Raw genomic sequence first — 19774 nt, 5'->3', positions numbered from 1 at the left:
CACTTTTAGTGACATAAAAAAATCTAGCGATGGCTTTGCTAACAATTTTTTCATCAACATATTTTTGTGAGACTTTGTTCTCAGCATTAAATAATATTAAAACGAACAAAAGAAACCAGCTAACAGATGAAGTTAGTGGGCTTGCTTGGCCTTGAAATGCACCAAGTATGAACCTGCAATCGAAGAATTAGCAGAAAAACTTCAGCACCAAAAAAGTGACTAATTTCTAGTTTTCATACCATTTGATTATCATCGTTTTTATTATTATTATTTCCTAAATGTACATTGTTTTTCTGTTTTTGTTCATTTTATACATATTTTTGGTTGATTTTTCTTTGTTAAATGGCATTTAAATATATAAAATAAATACCAAAAATGTAAACCTTTTTTTTTTTACTATGGTTGCAAATATAAAAAAAATATATGAATATTTCTATATGTGACACGGCACCAGATTTAAGTTAGGGTTTTTCAAAATTTTGACACGCCGAGCTCAAAAGGTTTGCCATCACTGTTCTAGGAACTGAGCTCACACACCTGAGCAACGGCCTACAAAGCACAGACAGATCACAATTAAGAACAGTTCTGACCTTTAAGTTACTCAAAAATAAGTAACAGGAGGAGGATGAATAGCTTGGCTAAACTACGCAATTAGCTTTTGTAACTTGGCTTTGCTTGCTATGGGTACCTGAACACGGATGTAATTGTCCCCTTTAAATATTGGACTCTGCAGATGGTCATGGCCTCTTCTCTCTTGGGCTTCCTGAGTGGAGGAGCGGACACTGGCCAGTCAATAAAGGCTCTCTAAATTTTAATCAGTCTGGAGTACTGGGCATTCTGTCACTCGCACTCTACACAACATGAATTCAAATATCATCTTTGTCATGTACACCTGTGGAAACTCTGAGGTATTTTACCTTTCTAAATTTTTATTTTCCTCACCTGTAAATGAGGGATAATAATATATGTTCATCTCATCAGATTAAGAATGAGACATAGCCCTGGGTTTGATTCTGGTCAAGGGTTGCAGGCTCAGTTACAGGCTCCTCCCCAGGCCCTGGTCCAGGCTCATACAGGAGGCAATTAATCCATGTGTTTCACTCATATCAATATTTCTTTCCGTCTTTCCCTCTCTCTTCCACCCTCTCTAAAAAGTAATGGAAAAATATCCTCAGGTGAAGATTAAAAAAGAAAAAAAAATAGAAACAGCAATGATGAGAGAGAATCATTGATCATCATTCATCGGCTGCCTCCTACACAACTCCTACTGGGGATTAAGTCTGCAACCTGGGAATGTGCCCTGACCAGGAATTGAACCATGACCTCCTGGTTCATAGGTCAACACTCAACCACTGAACCACACTGGCCAGGCAGAGTTTCATTTTATATGCTTATTTGTCATCTGTATATTTCCTTAGGTGAGGTATCTGTTTAGGTATTTGCTAATTTTTTAAGGTTGTTTTCTTATTGTTGAGTTTTAAGAGTTCTTAGTACATTTTGGATAACAAACCTTTATCAGATATGTCTTTTGTAAATATTTTCTCCAAGCCTTTGACTTGCTTTATGGTTCATTTGACATGTTTTTTTGCAGTACAGAAATGTTTAATATTTTGAAGTCTAGCTTTTCAATTATTTCTTATAAGGATTGTGCCTTCGGTGTTGTATCTAAAATGCATCACCTTACCCAAGGTCATGTAGGTTTTCTCTTATGTTACCTTATAGTAGTTTTATAGCTTTGTGTTTTATATTTGGGTCTATAATCCATTTTAAGTTAATTTATGTGAAGGATGTCAGGTCTGTGTCTAGATTCATTTATTTATTTATTTTTTTTGCATGTGGTTATTCAGTTGTTCCAGCATCATTTGTTGAAGAAAGTATCATTGCTTCATTGTATTGCCTTTGCCTCTATGTCAAATATTAATTTACTATTCATGTGAGTCTATTTCTGGGTTCTCTGTTCTGTTCCATTGATCTATTTGTCTCTTTTTGACAATGTCACCTGACTTGATTACTGAGCTTGTGTTGAATTCAGGTAGTGTCAGTCCTCAAACTTGGTTCTCCTCCTTTAATATTACATCTCCATTTAAACTTAAAATTAGTCTGTTAATATTCACAAAAAATAACTTGCTAAGATTGTTATTGCATTGATCTGGTTGGAAAGAACAGACATCTTGACAATATTGAATCATCTTACCCATAAACATGGAATATCTCTCCATTTACATAGGTCTTTGATTTTGTTCATCAGAGTTTGTAGTTTTTCTCATATAGATGTTTTACATATTTCATTAGATTTATATCTAGGTATTTCATTTTGCAGGGTCCTCATGTAAATGACATTATGTTTTTAATTTAAATAGTTTATTTATTGTTTATAAGACAGTAATTGACTTTTTAAACTGAGATATAATTGACATTTAATGCTATATTAGTTTCAGATATTGTACGTGTATACACTGTGAAATGCTCACCAGAATATGATTAGTTACCATCTGTCACCATACAAAGCTACCTACTTTTATTTCTTGTGATGCAACCTCTTAAGAATTACTCTCTTGGCAATTTTCAAATATGCAATACAGCAAATGAGTGGGTTAAAAAACTGTGATACAGAGAGGAGCCACCACAGCAGTGAACAGCACCCACCACAGGAGCTGCTCCCAACTGAGGAGCAGCTGCTACCACAACCGCCCGAGGAATAACCACAGCCTGAGGAGCCACTACCACCCAGGAAGCAACCACTGAACGACTCAACATCTAGATATGTTGGTGAGATCAAACATGGGTAGACAAAGAAATCCTCAAAGGAAAGAAAAGGAGGACTTGCTAGAAGAGCAGCTAAGTGAAACCAAGGCATGCAGCATGACAGAAAAGAATTCAGATTAAGGGTCCTAGAATGCATAAACCGGATGGAGGAAAAAAATCAACAACCTATGTAAGAACCAAGAAGAAACAGATGAAAAAAATCAATAAATTATGTAAGAACCAAGAAGAAATGAAGAGTGATATAGCTGCAATAAAAAACACCATTGAAAGTTTCAATAGTAGACTAGGAGAAGCAGAGGACTGAATTAGCGAATTAAAAGACAGGGAAACAAAACATACCCAAACTGAACAGCAATTGGAGAAAAAAATTAAAAGACAGGAGGAGAGCCTAAGGGAGCTATGGGACAACATGAGACAAAACAACATACGAATAATAGGGTGCCAGAACAACAGAAAGAGGAACAAGGGTTAGAAAACCTATTTGAAGAAATAATACCAGAAAACTTCCCTGGGGTGGGGAAGAAAAAAGTCACACAAGCACAGAGAGTCCCAAAAAAGGTGAACCCCAAAAGACCCACACCAAGACACAGCATAATTACCATGGCAAATGTTCAGGACAAAGAAAGAATCTTAAAGGCTGCAAGAGAGAGATGGAAAGTTACATACAAGGGATCTCCCATTAGATTATCAAATTATTTCTCAACAGAAACACATCAAGCCAGAAAAGAATGGATGGAAATTTACAAAATGATGCAAAGCAAAGGACTGAATCCAAGAATACTCTATCCAGCAAAGCTATCATTCAAAATTGAAGGGGAAATAAGAAGCTTCACAGACAAAAAATGGCTAAGGGAGTTTATCACCACCATGCCAGCAATGTAAGAAATGCTAAAGGGGCTAGTGTAAAAAGAAGAAATAAAAAGCTCAGAAAGAAAACAGCCACAAAAAATAGAAATGGCTATAAACAAGTACCTTTCAATAATAACTTTAAACGTAAATGGACTAAATGGTCCAATCAAAAGACATCGAGTGGCTGAATGGATAAAAAAAAACATGACCCATATATTTGCTGTCTACAAGAGACCCACCTCAGAAGAAGGGACTCACACAGACTGAAAGTGAAGAGATGGAAAAATATCTTTCAGGCAAATGGAGATGAAAAAAAAGCTGGGGTAGCAATGCTTATATCGGACAAAATAGACCTCAAAGTAAAGGCCATAACAAGAGATAAGGGAGGCCACTTCATAATACTAAAGGGATAGATACAACAAGAGGATACAACCCTGATAAACATATATGCACCCAATGCAGGAGCACCCAAATACATAAGAAAACTCCTGGAAGATATCAAGGGAGAGATCGACAACAATACAATCATAGTAGGGGACTTTAATACACAACTGACATCACTGGATAAATCCTCTAGACAAAAAATTAGCAAAGAAAGAGCAATCCTAAATGACTCACTAGAGCAGATGGATTTAATTCACATTTTCAGAACACTTCACCCCAAAGCCACAAAATATACGTTCTTCTCAAGTGCTCATGGGACATCTTCAAAAATAGACCACATATTGGGCCACAAACAAAGTGTTCCCAAATTCAAGAAGATTGAAATCATACCAAGCATCTTCTCAGACCACAAGGGCATAATATTAGAAATAAACTATGCAGAACCAAGATGGCAGTGTAGGGAGTAGGTGTGTGTGTGCTGCCTCCCACAACATCATTGAAACTACCAACTATATGACAAACAACCACCATTCAGAACCATGGGGAAGTTGGCCCAGTGGGAGTTCTACAACTGGAAGGAAAGAAAGAAGTGCAGTGAGACTGAGTAGGAGCTACAGAGGTGCCAAAAACAGAGGTACACAGTCGTGTGCCAGGCGGGCTGCAACTGGATGCGCGGTTTTTTTCAATCGGAAGCGGTTACGAACTCTCGAATCCTCTGGGCTTGCTCGAGGCGGGTCTCTGAGGCCCCAGACCCCACAGGGAGAGGCAGCACAGCCTTTCAGCGGTCGGAAAGCGAGGGAGGCTCTGGCACGTGGCTGCTCGCCGGCACTGGGGGACGCAAAGTCCCAGGGTCCCGGAGAGGCGAGGAGCAGCAGAGACGTTGCCATTGCTATTTGCTCTGCCCTGACAACTCCCTGAGACCCCACCCTACTCAATTTACATCCCCATCCAAGCTGTGCCAGGTGCACAAAAAGACCCACCTGCACTTTTGCAGCCTAACCCAACAAATTGCAGACTTCAACTCCTCACACCCATGGGAGACACACTCAAGAAGCAGACCCAGGAGAACCAAGATGGTGGCATAAGGAAGAGACCTGTGCGTGCTGCCTCCCACAACAACATCGAAACTACCAACTATAGGACAAACAGCTATCATACGGAACCATGGGAAAGCTGGCCCAGTGGAAGCTCTACAACTGGAAGGAAAGAAAGAGGAGCATTGAGACTGAGTAGGATGTGCAGAGGCACCAAGTACAGAGCCCAACCCACAGGCTGCAGATTTTGGCTCCTCGCATCTGGGAGCGACACACTCGGGGGGCGGAGTTGGGTTTGGGGCAGGCCGAGGCCGGGCCTGGCTGGGCCGACGATGTGGAACCACTGTACCAACAGGCACACAAGCACACCCACTGGTTCAGTCTCACATGAGATGCGGGGGGATGGCAGACAAGCAGTCTGTGCACTTGGTGGAGGGCAACGTCCGAGCAGGCGTGCTGGATGTTCAGCCACCAGGAACGCCTGGAGATTTTGTCGGGTGGGGAACCACCCGGCAGGGGACAGAGTGCCAAACTTCGTGTTTCCCCGGTGAGGCTGGGACAGCCCCGATGAGGCCGAAACGGCCCCAGTGAGGCCAGGACGGCCCGGGCGAGGTCGGGATGCTCCCGGAAAGGTCAAGACGGCCCTGGTGAGGTCGGGATGGCCCCTGTGAGGCCGGTGAGGTCAGGACGGCCCCCGTGAGGTCGGGACAGCCCCGGTGAGGATGGGAAGGCCCTAGTGAGGTCAAGACGGTCCTGGTGAGGATGTAACGGTCCCAGTGACGTTGGGACGGCTCCAGTGAGGTTGGGACAGATAATGGGGACCAGTATAGACTGATGAACAGGGGTAGAAGCAGAGGCAGAGGAGCATTGAGCAGACTGTAAAACTACAGTGGGAAGCCTGGGGAGGGTTTGAAGGGGGGTTTAAGAGATCAACCGAAGGAGTTATATGCATGCATATAAGAATAACCAATGGACACAAGACACTAGGAGGTAGGGGCTAGGGGAATGTCAGGGTGGGGGGAAGGAGACATATGTAATACTCTTTGTAATACTTCAAGAAATAAAAATTATTTTAAAAAAACAACAACAAAAAATTCAATAAAAACATATTTAAAAAATAAATAAATAATAAAAACTTAAAAAAAAAAATCTCATCTCTGGTTAACATACTATACCAGCAGGTAGAAAGCTATCTCCCCAATGTAAGTCTTATTTATCAGTGGACTTACTGTGCTAATATGCCCAATTTTCTTAAAAAAACAAAAACGAAGAAAGATAAAGGAAACAAAAAATAAATGAAAATAAAATGTAGTTTAAATAAAAAAAAAAAGAAAGAAACTACAATAAAAACAACTCAAAATACTCAAACACTTGGAAGCTGAATAGCACGTTATTAAATATTCATTGGGTTACCAATGAGATCAAAGAAGAAATTAAAAACATCCTGAAAACTAATGACAAAGAAAACACAACAATTCAAAACCTTTGGGACACAATGAAAGCAGTCCTGAGAGGGAAGTTTATAGCTCTACAGGCCTACCTCAACAAACAAGAAAAAATGATAGTAAAACATCTAAATTTACATCTCAAATAATTAGAAAGAGAGCAATAAGAAAAGCCCAGAATGAGCAGAAGGAAGGATATAATAAAGATTAGAGCAGAAATAAATGACATAGAGGCTAAAAAAACAATATAGAAAATCAATGAAACCAAGAACTGGTTCTTTGAAAGGATACACAAGATTGATGAACTTCTAGCCAGGCTCACCAAGAAGCAAAGAGAGAGGACCCAAATAAACAAAATCAGAAACGATAGAGGCTAAATAACAACAGACCCCAGAGAAATACAAATGATTATTAAAAAATACTATGGACAACTCTACTCCAACAAACTAGACAACCTGGAAGAAATGCACATATTCCTAGAAAAATACAACCTTCCAAAACTTAATCAGGAAGAATCTAAAAATCTCAATAGTCCAATAACTATAGAAGAAATTGAAACAGTCATCAAAAAGCTTCCACCAAACAAAAGCCCAGGACCAGATGGCTTCACAGGGGAGTTTTACCAAACATTCAAGGAAGAACTAAAACCTACACTACTCAGACTACTACAAAAAATTCAAGAGGACGGAATACTTCCAAGCTCATTCTATGAAGCCAGCATCACCCTAATACCAAAACCAGGTAAAGACAACACAATGAAAGAGAATTACAGGCCAATATCCCTCATGAACAAAGATAGCAAAATTCTCAACAAAATCTTAGCAAATCGGATCCAGCAGTACATCAGAAAGATCATACACCAACGACCAAGTAGGATTTATCCCAGGGATGCAAGGATGGTACAATATCCGCAAATCAATAAACGTGATACATCACATAAACAAATTGAAAGAAAAAAACCACATAGTAATATCAATTGATGCAGAAACAGCATTTGACAAAATTCAACACCCATTTTTGATAAAAACTCTCAGCAAGGTGGGAATAAAAGGATCATACCTCAACATAATAAAAGCCATATATGACAGGCTCACAGCCAACATCATAATCAATGGGCAAAAACTATCACCATTTCCCCTAAGAACAGGAACAAGACAGGGATGCCCACTCTTACCACTCCTGTTCGACATAGTACTGGAAGTATTAGCCATTGCAATTAGACAAGAAGAAGAAATAAAAGGCATCCAAATTGGAAAAGAAGAAGTAAAACTGTCTTTATTTGCAAATGAGATGATATTATACATAAAAACCCTAAAGACTCCATCAAAAAACTATTAGACTTAATAAAAGAATTTGGCAATGTAGCAGGATATAAAATTAACGCCAAGAAATATATGGCATTTCTATACACCAATAGTGAACTTGCAGAAAGAGAGACTAAAAAAAAATCCCATTTACCATCGCACCATAAAAATTAAGCTACCAAGGAATAAACTTAACTAAAGAGGTAAAAGACCTCTACTCAGAAAACTACAGGACGTTGAAAAAAGAGATAGAGGAAGACATAAACAGATGGAAGAACATACCGTGTTCATGGATTGGTAGAATCAACATCATTAAAATGCCCATACTACCCAAAGCAATCTATAAATTCAATGCACTTCCCATTAGAATACCAATAGCATATTTCACAGACCTAGAATGAACTCTCAAATATTCATCTGGAATAAAAAAAGACCCCGAATTGCTGCAGTGATCCTGAGAAAGAAAAAAGTAGGTGGAATCTCAATACCAGATATCAAGTTTTATTACAAAGCCACTGTTCTCAAAACGGCCTGGTACTGGCACAAGAACAGACATATAGATCAATGGAATAGAATAGAGAGCCCAGAAATCGGCCCAAACCAATATGCTCAATTAATATTTGACAACGGAGGCAAGGACAAACAATGGAGTCAAGATAGTCTCTTCAATAAATGGTGAGGGAAAATTGGATGGATACATGCAAGAAAATGAAACTAGACCACCAACTTACATCATACACAAAAATAAACTCAAAATGGATACAGGACTTAAATGTAGGATGGGAAACCATAAAAATACTAGAAGAATCCAAATGCAACAAAATCTCAGACATATGCCGAAGCAATTTCTTCACCAATACAGCTCCTAGGGCATTGGAAACTAAAGAGAAAATAAACAAATGGGACTACATCAAAATAAAAAGCTTCTGCACAGCAAAAGAAACCATCAACAAAACAACAAGAAAGCCCACTGCGTGGGAAAACATATTTGCCAATGTCATATCTGATAAGGGCCTAATCTCCAAAATTTATAGGGAACTCATACAACTCAACAAAAGGAAGATAAAGAGTCCAATCAAAAAATGGGCAAAGGACCTAAATAGACACCTTCCAAGAGAGGACATTCAGAAAGCCAAGAGACATATGAAAACTTGCTCAAAGTCACTAATCATCTGAGAGATGCAAATCAAAACAACAATGAGGTACCATCTCACACCTGTCAGAATGGCTATCATCAACCAATCAACATACGACAAGTGTGGAGAGGATGTGGAGAAAAAGGAACACTCATGCACTGCTGGTGGGAATGCATACTGGTGCAGCCACTATGGAAGACAGTATGGAGTTTCCTCAAAACACTACAAATGGAACTCCCATTTGACCCTGTGATCCCACTTCTAGGAATATATCCCAAGAAACCAGAAACACCAATCAGAAAGGATATATGCACCCATATGTTCACAGCAGCACAATTCAAAATAGCTAAGATCTGTAAACAGCCTAAGTGCCCATCAGTAGGTGAATGGATTAGAAAACTGTGGTGCATCTACATGATGGAATACTATGCTGCTGTAAAAACGAAGGAACTCTTACCAATTGCAACAGCATGGATGGAACTGGAGAGCATTATGCTAAGTGAAATAAGCCAGTCAATGAAGGAAAAATACCACATGATCTCACTCATTTATGGATAATAAAGACCATTATAAACTTATGAACAAAAATAGATACAGAGGCAGAGCTGCCTCGAACAGACTGTCAAACTACAGCGGGAAGGCCGGGAGGGTTGGGGGGCAAGAGGAGGGGGGTAAGAGATCAACCAAAGGACTTGTATGCATGCATATAAGCATAACCAATGGACATCAGACACTGGGGGTTAGGGGAGGCCAGGGGATTGTCAAGAGCGGGGGGGGGGGGGGGGGCAGGGAAAGGAGTCATATGTAATACTCTTTGTAATACTTTAAGCAATAAAATAAATAAATAAATAAATAAATAAATAAATAAATAAATAAAAAAACTGTGGTACATCTACACAATGGAATACTACACTGCTGTAAAAAAAGAAGGAAGTCTTATCATTAGCAACAGCATGGATGGACCTGGAGAGCATTATGCTAAGCAAGATAAGCAGTTGGAGAAAGATAAATATCACATGAACTCACTCATTTGTGGAATATAATGAACAACATAAACTGATGAACAAAAATAGAGCCAAAGGAAAACAAAATTTAGAACATAATAGAAGTAATCCTGTTATTTGAAGATTTTTAATATTTCCTACAACTTTTGTGATATTATACTATTTTAGGACAGTTTTGGCAACATTATCGTATTTAAAATCCTTTTTTCTTGAAATATTAATGTTTATTGCTTGTAAATGACTAATTATTTTGTATCTACAATCTGGTAATAGCTTTATTTTGTATATTGAAAAAATAATAGTAATTAAAAAATATGCAATACAATGTCATTGACTATAGTCATGATGCTGTACATTATATTCCTATGACTTATTTATTTTATAATTGGAAATTTGTACTTTTGACCCCTTTTACCTATTTGCCCACCTGCCTCTGGCAACCACCAATCTGTTCCCTATATCTACTAGTTTTATTTTATTTGCTTATTTATTTTGGTTTTTAGATTCTACATGTAAGTGAAGCTACATGATATTTATTTTCCTTTGTTTGACTTCTTTCACTTAACATGATAGCCTCAAGTTTCTTGGCTCTTGTAAGTAATGTTTCAATGAACATAAGAGTGCACATATCTTTTCAAAGTGGTGGTTTTGTTTTCTTCAGATAAATACTGGCAAGTGGAATTGCTGGATCATGTAGTAATTCTATTTTTAATTATAACAAGGAACCTTTATACTATTTTCCAGTGTGGCTCTACCAATTTATATTCCCACCAACAGTGTATGAGGGTTTCCTTTTACCCATTTCTTCACCCACATTTGTCATTTTTTATCTTTTTGATCATAGCTATCTAAGAGGTGTGAAGTGGTAGCTTATTGTGCTTTTGATTTGTATTTCCCTGATGATTAGTGATGTTGAGCATTTTCTAATGTTTGTTGGCCATCTATATGTCTTATTTAGAAAACTGTTTATTCAGATCCTCTCCCCATTTTTAAATTGGATGTTTTTTTGTTAAGTTGTATAAGTTCTTTATATATTTTGGTTATTAAGCCCTTGCTAAATAAGTGTTTGCAAATATTTTCTCCCATTTAGTAGGTTGCCTTTTCATTTTGTTGATGGTTTTCTTCACTGTGTAGAAGATTTTTAGTTTCCTGGAGTCCCACTTGTTTACTTTTACTTTTGTTTCCATTGCCTTTGGAGTCAGGTACAAAAAATTATTGTTGAGACTGATGTCAAGGAGCTTATCGCCCATGTTTTCTTCTAAGAGTTTTATGGTGGCAGGTGTTACATTCAAGTCTGCAATTCATTTTGAAGTAAATTTTGTGCATGGTGTAAGATTGTTGCCTAATTTCATATTTCTTTTTTGGCATGTGGCTCTACAGTTTTCCCAACATCATTTATTGAAGATACTGTTCTTTCCCCACTGTATATTCTTACCCCTGCTGTCATAAATTAATGATATATGTGAGGCTTTATTTCTGGACTCTCTATTCTGTTCCATTGACCTATGTATCTGTTTTTATTCCAATACCATTCTATTGTGATTATTGGAGCTCTGTAATATAGTTTAAAATCAGGAATCATGATGTCTTCAGCTTTTTCTTTTTTCTGAAAATTATTTTGGCTACTTGGGATCTTTTGCAGTTCCATACAAATTTTAGGATTGTTTTTCCTATTTCTATGAAAATGCTATCGGAATTTCATTAGGGATTGCATTGAATCTATATATTTTATTGGGTAATATGGACATTTTAACAATATTATTCCAAGCTATGAGGACAAAATACTATTCCATTTATTTGTGTCTTCTTCAACTTCTTTCATCTCTGTCTTGGGGTTTTCAGTAAACAGATTTTTACCTCCTTGTTTAAGCTTATTTCTAGGTATTTAAAAAAATTTTTTGATGCAATTGTAAATAGGATTGTTTTCTTAATTTCCCTTTCTGACAGTTTGCTATTAGTATGTGAAAATGCAACAGATTTTTGTATATTTTTTTATTCTGCAGCTGTACTGAATTTGTTTACTGGTTCTCTTTTTAAATAGCATCCTTAGGATTTTTTATAAAAAACAATATCATCACAAGTAGCAACAGTTTGACTTATTCTTTTGTAAATTGGATGACTTTTATTTCTTTTTCTTACCAAATTACTCTGGCTGGGACTTTCAATACTATGTGCATAAAAGTCTTGTCTTGTTCCTAAGGAAAAGTTTTTAGCTTTTCATAGTAAGTATAAAGTAGGCTGTGAGCTTGCCATATATGGCTTTTATTATTTTGAGTTACATTCTCTCTATATATATTTTGTTGAGCATGGGGCACGGGTACAGTGTTTTGGCTAGGTTCAAGCCTCAGACTAATGAAAGGACAGGGTCCTCTCATTGCCACGTGCAAGTCCCAGCTGGAAGGACAGAGCCCTCCCAGCACAATCATAGCCAATGGCTGTGGTTATAAGCTTGAACCTGTGGTCCAAATATGTAGCCCCACGTGCCTGTGTGATAGAGTTCAGGTGCATATAGTTGAGTGAGGTTAGAATTCATGAGAATGCTGTAAACAACGTGATCACACCTTTGCTTTGCCTCGTGACATCTGCTATAAAATAAAGACATGGCTCACGGGCACTGGCGCTGTCTCCTCATTAGGGTGAAGTGTCCCACTGAGACCCAGCTTTCATTCTCTTGTCTGTCTTTTATTAATCCTTTCACCCCCCCACTCAGGATCATTGAACCAGGCTGACCTGGCATGGCACATAAGGCGCCCTGGGGCTGAGTATGTCATGGCTGTGCCGGCTCCCCACAGTTGAGAGTTTTTTATTATAAGTTGCTGTTAAATTTTATCAAATTCTTTTCTGCATGTACTATGATAATTATATGATTTTTATATTTCTTTTTGTTAATTTGGTGTATAACAATTGATTTGAGGATGTTGAACGATCGGCATGCCTGGAATAAATCCTAATTAACCATGGTGCATGATCCTTTTCATGTACTGTTGAATATAGTTCCCTAATATTTTGTTGACAGTTTTTGTATCTATGTTTATAAAGGAATGGTATACCATAATTTTGTGTGTGTGTGTGTGTGTGTGTGTGTGTGTGTGGTATCCTTCTCTGGTTTTGGTTATCAGGGTAGTAATGGCTTCATAGAGTTAGTCTGGAAGTGTTCACTACTCTTCAATTTTTGAAAAATTTTGAGAAGGATAGTTATTAAAACATTTTTAATGTTTAGTAGAATTCATCAGTAAAGTCTTTTAACTAAGGACTTTTGTATGTCACAGTAATATTTGCAGAATATGAAATCAATATATAGATATTGCATTTCTATACATTAATAACAAAACATCTGAAAAAATAAAGTAAGCCATCCAATTTACAAAATTATCAAAAACAATAAAATATCCAGGAATAAATTTAACCAAGGAGTGAATGATATGTACAATGAAAACTACAAGACCTTGTTGAAAGAAGTTAAAGAAGACAAAAACAAATAAAAAACTATCCCAAGTTCAGAAAAATGAACAGTGTGGAAATGTCCATTCTACACAAAGCCATTGATAGATTCAATGAAATCCTTATCAAAATTTCAATGGTATTTTTTACAGAAATAGAAAAAAATAATCTTCAAATTCATAGGGAACTTCAAAGGACTCTACACAGCCAATGAATTATGAGAGAAAAAAGCCAAGTCATTACAATATCTGATATAAAATAATACCATTAAGCAATAGTAATTAAAACAGTGTGAAACTGGCATGAAAAGAGACTCATAAATCAATGAAGAGAATAGAGAGACCAGAAATAAAACCCTGCTTACAGTTAACTAATATTTATAAGGGAGCCAAGGATAGTCAATGGGTAGTCTCTTTAACAAATGGTTGGGAAAACTGGATAACCACATGCAGAAAAATAAAACTGAACCTTTATCTTACAACACAAAAATTAACTCTAAGTGAATTAATAACTTAACCCCAAGATCGATACCTTAAGACTCCCAGAAGAAAATACAGGGATGAAGTTCTTTGACACTGGTCTGGAGAATGATATTTTGAATATAACAACAAAAGTACAAGCAATAAAAGCAAAAATTAGCAATTGGTACTACATCACATTTAAAAGTCTCTGCATAGCAAAAATGAAAAGACAACCTATGGAATCGAAGAAAAGAATGGGAAACCATATATCAGATAACAGGTTAATAAATTTTAAAACACTCACAATTCAATAAGAAAAACTCCATCAATCTGATTTGAAAATGGGCAGAGGATCTGAATAGGTGTTCTTTCAGATAGAGATCTAAATGGCCAATGGGTACATAAAAAGATACTCATCATCATTAATCATCAGGGAAATGCAAATCAAAACCATAATGAGATACCACCTTACACCTGTTAGAAGGGCTATTATCAAGACAAAAGATAACAGGGTTTGACAAGGATGTGGTGATAAGGGAAGACTGTTGGTGGGAATGTAAATTGGTTTAGAAACTATTAAAACATGGAGTTTTCTAAAAATAGAAGCCCCAGCTAGTTTTGCTTAGTGATTAGAAGTGTCTCTGATTTGATTCCCAGTCCAGGCACGTACCTTGGTTGAAGGTTCAATACCCAGCACTGGTCAGGACTCAAGTAAGAGGCAACCAATCAATGTGTCTTTAACACATTGATGTTTCTCTCTCTCTCTCTCTCTCTCTCTCTCTCTCTCTCTCTCTCTCTCCCGGACACTCTCTCTAAAAAACAATAGAAAAAATATCCTCACTCCTTGGGTGAGAATTAAAAATAAAGAACTATCATATTACCCATTAATTCCACTTCTGAGTATATATTCAAAGGAAATAAAAATAGGATAGTGAAGAAATATATGCACCTCATGTTACACTAACCATAACAACCAAGATATGGAAACAACCTGTGTCTGTCAATCGATGAATGGATAAAGAAGTTTATCCATTATTCTATCATGAGAAAGAAGTAAAATTATGTCATTGCAACATGGATGGATTTTGAAGGTATTATGCTAAGTGAGATAAGTCAGACAGAGAAAGACAAATACTATATAATATTATTAATATGTTTAATATAAAAAATCCAAACCCATACAACAGAAAATAGAATGCTGGTTATCAGAGGATGGGGCATGGGGGAATTGGAGAGATATTGTTTAAGGGACCAATCTTGCAACTACTAGATAAATAAGTCCTGGAGATCTAATACACATTATAATTATTAGAGTAAACAATATTTTATTATAATGATCAAAGTTTCTAAGATACTAGATCTTAATTGTTCCTACCACACACACACAAAGATAATTATGTAATGTGAGAGAGCTGTCAACTAATGCTAAAGTGGCAATTATATAGCAATATTTAAATGTATCAAATCAACATGTTGTACACCTTAAATTTATATAATGTTATATGTCAACTATATGTCAAAAAATTGTAGGAATATAGGAGTATTGAGAATTAATTAACTTTGTACAAGGCCCCAGATGCAGAAGTTATAAACCTGAAATATCAAAACTGTTAAAGTGGGAAGAAGAGCAGAGATTCTTCAGAAAAGAACAGACATCTACATAGACAAAAATCATCAGTAAATTTTCTAAGCTAAGTCAAAGCCTTTACCTTCCAAATTGATGGAGTGAGAGAGTACTGAAGGGGTATCAGTCATGGTGGGTTTCAAAGGATCAAGGTAAAAGAAGTGGTAACTGTCCCAGTACCTCCAACAGATCCCTTGAATTAAACTAACACATAGCCAGTTCCCTAAGTTTTACTAATAGGAATATGGCTTCTAGAATCAAACATATTAAGACTTGGACAGCTCCCCCCCCCCCCCCCCAGTGAACTAATAGTTAATGCACTAGAAATTAAAGGAGAAACCATTGGACTGCTATTTTTCACATGCCATTTACCTTTATTTCTTGGCTGGTAACACAAAAAGTAAACATATCTGACAAATAGCATCACAGCAATGATTATGCAAGGTGCTACCGGTACTTTCCAATAAATATTGTCTGGGAGCAAATCATCTGAAACAGAAATCACAAAGATTCAATTAGGAAAGCAAAAATCAGAGTGTTCAGTGAACTAGAAAGAGATACTATATAGTAAAAAACATGCTATTTCACACATTGGTCTTCCTGCATCGCTAGGGATAGGCCAGGCTTGGAATATGTGCAATGAGGCAAAGAGTAGGGCTGGTGTCATTTGACTTAATATGATATTAGAGCTGAAAAAGCTATCTCTTACAAAATTTCCTCCACCGTTCTATTACAAACTGCCACATTAGAGAGCAACAGAATATCATACCTCTGTATAGGATCTGAGTGGCTTAATGTCCTAAGTTAACTTTGTTCTCCCAAACGTAATGTTTAGTGAGAAAAAAAACAACAACAATATAAATTACTTTTCTGTGAAAACTATTAGTTCTGTAGAAAAACTAATGATGGTTCACATTTTTGTATCTACCTTCATGGGGGAAATTTGACATGCATTTTTAAATAATGTTCTTTCAGGATTTTTTAATCAGAGTTTTGCTAGCCCAATCCAGAGATTGCTGCTAATGTCTGGAGAAAAAAATTAGTAAAAGAGCAGTGTCTTGCAATTCCAGAATCACAGGAAAACTATATCTTCAGTTTTCTAACTTTGACCCTTTTAAGAAATACCCTCCAAAGAACCATTACAGTGCTTATTTGAACATTATGCCAAGTGAAATAAGCCAGTTAGAGAAAGACAAGTACATATGATTTCACTCATATGTGGAATTTATTGAACAAATTGAACTACCAAGCAAAATAGAGATAGACTCATAGATAGAGAGCAGGCAGACAGCTCTGGTTGAGAGGGTGGTGTTGGGGGGTGAGGGTGGAGGGATTAAGAAGAGAGAGAGAGAGAGAGAGAGAGAGAGAGAGAGAGAGAGAGAGAGAGAGAGAGAGAAAATTATGGACATGGACAATAGTGTGGTGAGTGTGGTGATTGCGGTTGTGGGTGTGGGTGGAGATGGAAGAGGGCATAGAGGGGATAAATGATGATGGAAAAAATAAAATAAGAAAGAGGGAGAGAAAAAAGAAATACCTCCATAGAACCATTAAAGTGCTAATTTGAACAACTCCACTAAAGATTATTCAGGGTTCTAAAAGAGGTATTCTCAAAAAAATTAAAGAAAGAAAGTTGAACTTGTAATATGACCACACATCTACACAGTAGCTAATTTGGCCTTATGCATCTTTACTGGGGGGAAAATACTTGAGCTAGAATAATCTAGCTTTACAACAAAGGAATATAAGAAAGGAATCTTAAGATATAAGGAACAAAAGAAATAATTTGAGTGAAATGAAAGTTTAAACTATGATTTAAATTTTGGTATCATTAGAGGGTCCTGAAACCAATCCCCTTCATACTGAGGAAAAACTATAATTGTGAGCAATCTTGTGATGTCTTAATTCCATATTTTTATGTCACTATTTGTGAGGTAAATTCTAAAGAAACGGGTGTTTAATTACATTACTTATGATTATAACATTACTTAATGTAAGAATAAAATAATAAAACAAAAATAGAATAACAAGGGATAAAGAGAGCTAGCAAAAGTAAGAAAAGTCTCATTTTTTAAAAAAAAGACAAAGGTATTACTTAAAAAGGGAAATTATGAAATTTATATAGACACATTTAATTAAATCTATGTAATTAACTAGAAAAACTAAAAACCAGAATGCTCAGAAGTTATTTTATTTAATTAGTGAGGTGTGTGGGATAAAAAGATTTATAATTTTCATTTGGTATCTTTCTATGTTCTTTGAGATTGTCTTTTCGCCATCATATATTATAAGAGCAACATGTTATTATTGCATTAATATGCACTTCATTAATACACTTTGAAAGTTAGTTTTTCTGTAAAATTATAAATTTTTATACTTTTCAAAGTCTTTAAAGCTAAATATAACATCCTCTGGCTTTGCATTTAATCCCATAAATTTAATAATCCTATTTTACACATTTACAGTAAATTAGCATTTGGCAAGCAGTTCTAACTATAATAATTTATTTTGTTCCAAATTATTTTATAGTCATTTTATTTATTTACTTTTTAAAATTTATCTTTGTTGTTGAAAATATTAAATATGTTCCCTTGTATCTTCCTGTTGACCCCCTCCACTCTACACCACCCCTTCCACGCCTTCACCACACTATTGCGTGTGTCCATGGGCTATGCATATATGCATATAAGTCCTCTCCCCCCACCTCCCTTCCTCTTTAATCTCTCTTCACCCACCACATCACTCCCACCTTTCCTCTGAGATTTGTACAGATTATTAATTATGACAATAACCATCAATGAATCTATTCCCAATACTCACCTTCTAGTTTAATATTTGTCCGCTTCTTTTGGCCAGTAATTGGATTCTGAAGGTTACATGTAACACCTCTTTTGGAGTTGTCATTGAGGATAAGAGTAGTGCTTATGTGGAATAACTTGGATTGATCTTGTGAGTAGGATTCTGATGAAGGTGGAATTATTTGTCCGCTGCTATCTATCCATTGTATCTGAGGTTTAGGAAACCATCCTCCTGAATTACACTCCACTATTATATCACTGCTTGTAACATTTACATTAAACTGCATCTCCAAGCCTACAGCTAGTGGATGATTAAAAAAAAAAAAAAAAAAAAAAAAAAAAGCAGGGAGTTATGCTGGAAGGATGGCAAGTAAAGAGAAAAAGACATAAGATGCCTTATCTATAATAATAAAAGTGTAATATGCTAATTAGACCAGGTGTCCTTCTGGACTTCCTTCAGGATGAAGCTGGGGCTACAAGGGAAGCCCAGGTCCTGGGTGCCAGAGGGAGGCCAGTACTGGCAGCTGGGGGAAGGAAGGCCTACTCTTGCACAAATTTCGTGCATTGGGCTTCTAGTATGTTTATAATTGCATAGCTAGACTGAAGTATCAATTACTGCAAGAAGATTAAAAAATTGGAGTCAAGATTGGCACCCAGCATTTGCAAATAGTGGTACCATTTACAGAAATGGGGAAGTGTTGCTGAGTTAATACTATAGGCTCAGAAAAGACCATCCCTCTCCTAAACATAATAAAGTTCACAATAAATTTGAGAAAGATCTATAAAGTTCATTCAAAAAACTTTAGCTTGCCTTTCTTACTATACAAACACCCTGGAAATCAACACAAAATAAAAACAACCAAACAAAATAAAACCATACAATAAACAAACAAACATAAAAAACAATAAAGTGTGGTGTTTATTTTCAAAAGTTCCTGGCACAAAGGTTTCAATAAATTCTGAAAAAAATAGTGGTTAGAGATTTTAAAGTGCTTTAGCTTCTAGTTGAAGTATCCTTTTTTCTCCTAAAGCACTTAACTATCCATGTATGTAACTTATACTGCTATTTTCCCAATAAATTGTTCTGAATGAATGTATAATTACTTCCCAAACTTAATTATGAGCAGTGCAAAGGGTAAAATTACAATAATTCTAAGGCCTGAAATTTGGGTACTTTTAACAGATCTGGCTCTATGATTTAAATTAATCTCTCTCTCTCTCTCTCTCTCTCTCTCTCTCTCTCTCTCTATATATATATATATATATATATATATATACATATGTATATATATATATGTATATATATATATATGTATATATATATATATATATTTATATATATATATATATATATATATATAAGCTTAAGGAACCCTTACGACCAAATAACCTGAATGACCGGAACAACTGGTTGAGGAGTTGCTAAGGCACACTGACAACCAGGGGGGCAGATGCTCAACGCAGGAGTTGCCCCCTGGTGGTCAGTTGCTCCCACAGCGGAAGTGCTGCTCAGCTGACCGACCCATCCTGT

General features: G+C 36.4%; 1 protein-coding gene across 4 annotated transcripts in view; it reads right to left on the bottom strand.

The window, feature by feature from the left end:
- Positions 1–19774, bottom strand: part of LOC118676429 (putative selection and upkeep of intraepithelial T-cells protein 1 homolog) — an 80904-nt gene that overhangs the window by 15604 nt on the left and 45526 nt on the right. For 3 of the 4 annotated variants that reach the window (XM_036350322.1, XM_036350324.1, XM_036350325.1), the window contains 3 exons: positions 18266–18544; positions 15821–15937; positions 14129–14206 (listed from right to left, as the gene is read on the bottom strand). In XM_036350322.1, coding sequence (XP_036206215.1) covers positions 14129–14206; positions 15821–15937; positions 18266–18544 — 474 coding nt within the window. The remainder of the gene's footprint in view (positions 1–14128; positions 14207–15820; positions 15938–18265; positions 18545–19774) is intronic. The other variant, XM_036350323.1, reaches the window with a different exon arrangement.

Source organism: Myotis myotis, unplaced genomic scaffold, assembly GCF_014108235.1.
Source record: "Myotis myotis isolate mMyoMyo1 unplaced genomic scaffold, mMyoMyo1.p scaffold_m19_p_2, whole genome shotgun sequence".
Lineage (NCBI taxonomy): Eukaryota > Metazoa > Chordata > Mammalia > Chiroptera > Vespertilionidae > Myotis > Myotis myotis.
Note: the sequence above shows the minus strand (reverse complement) of the source record. Positions and strands in the feature narration are given on the sequence as shown.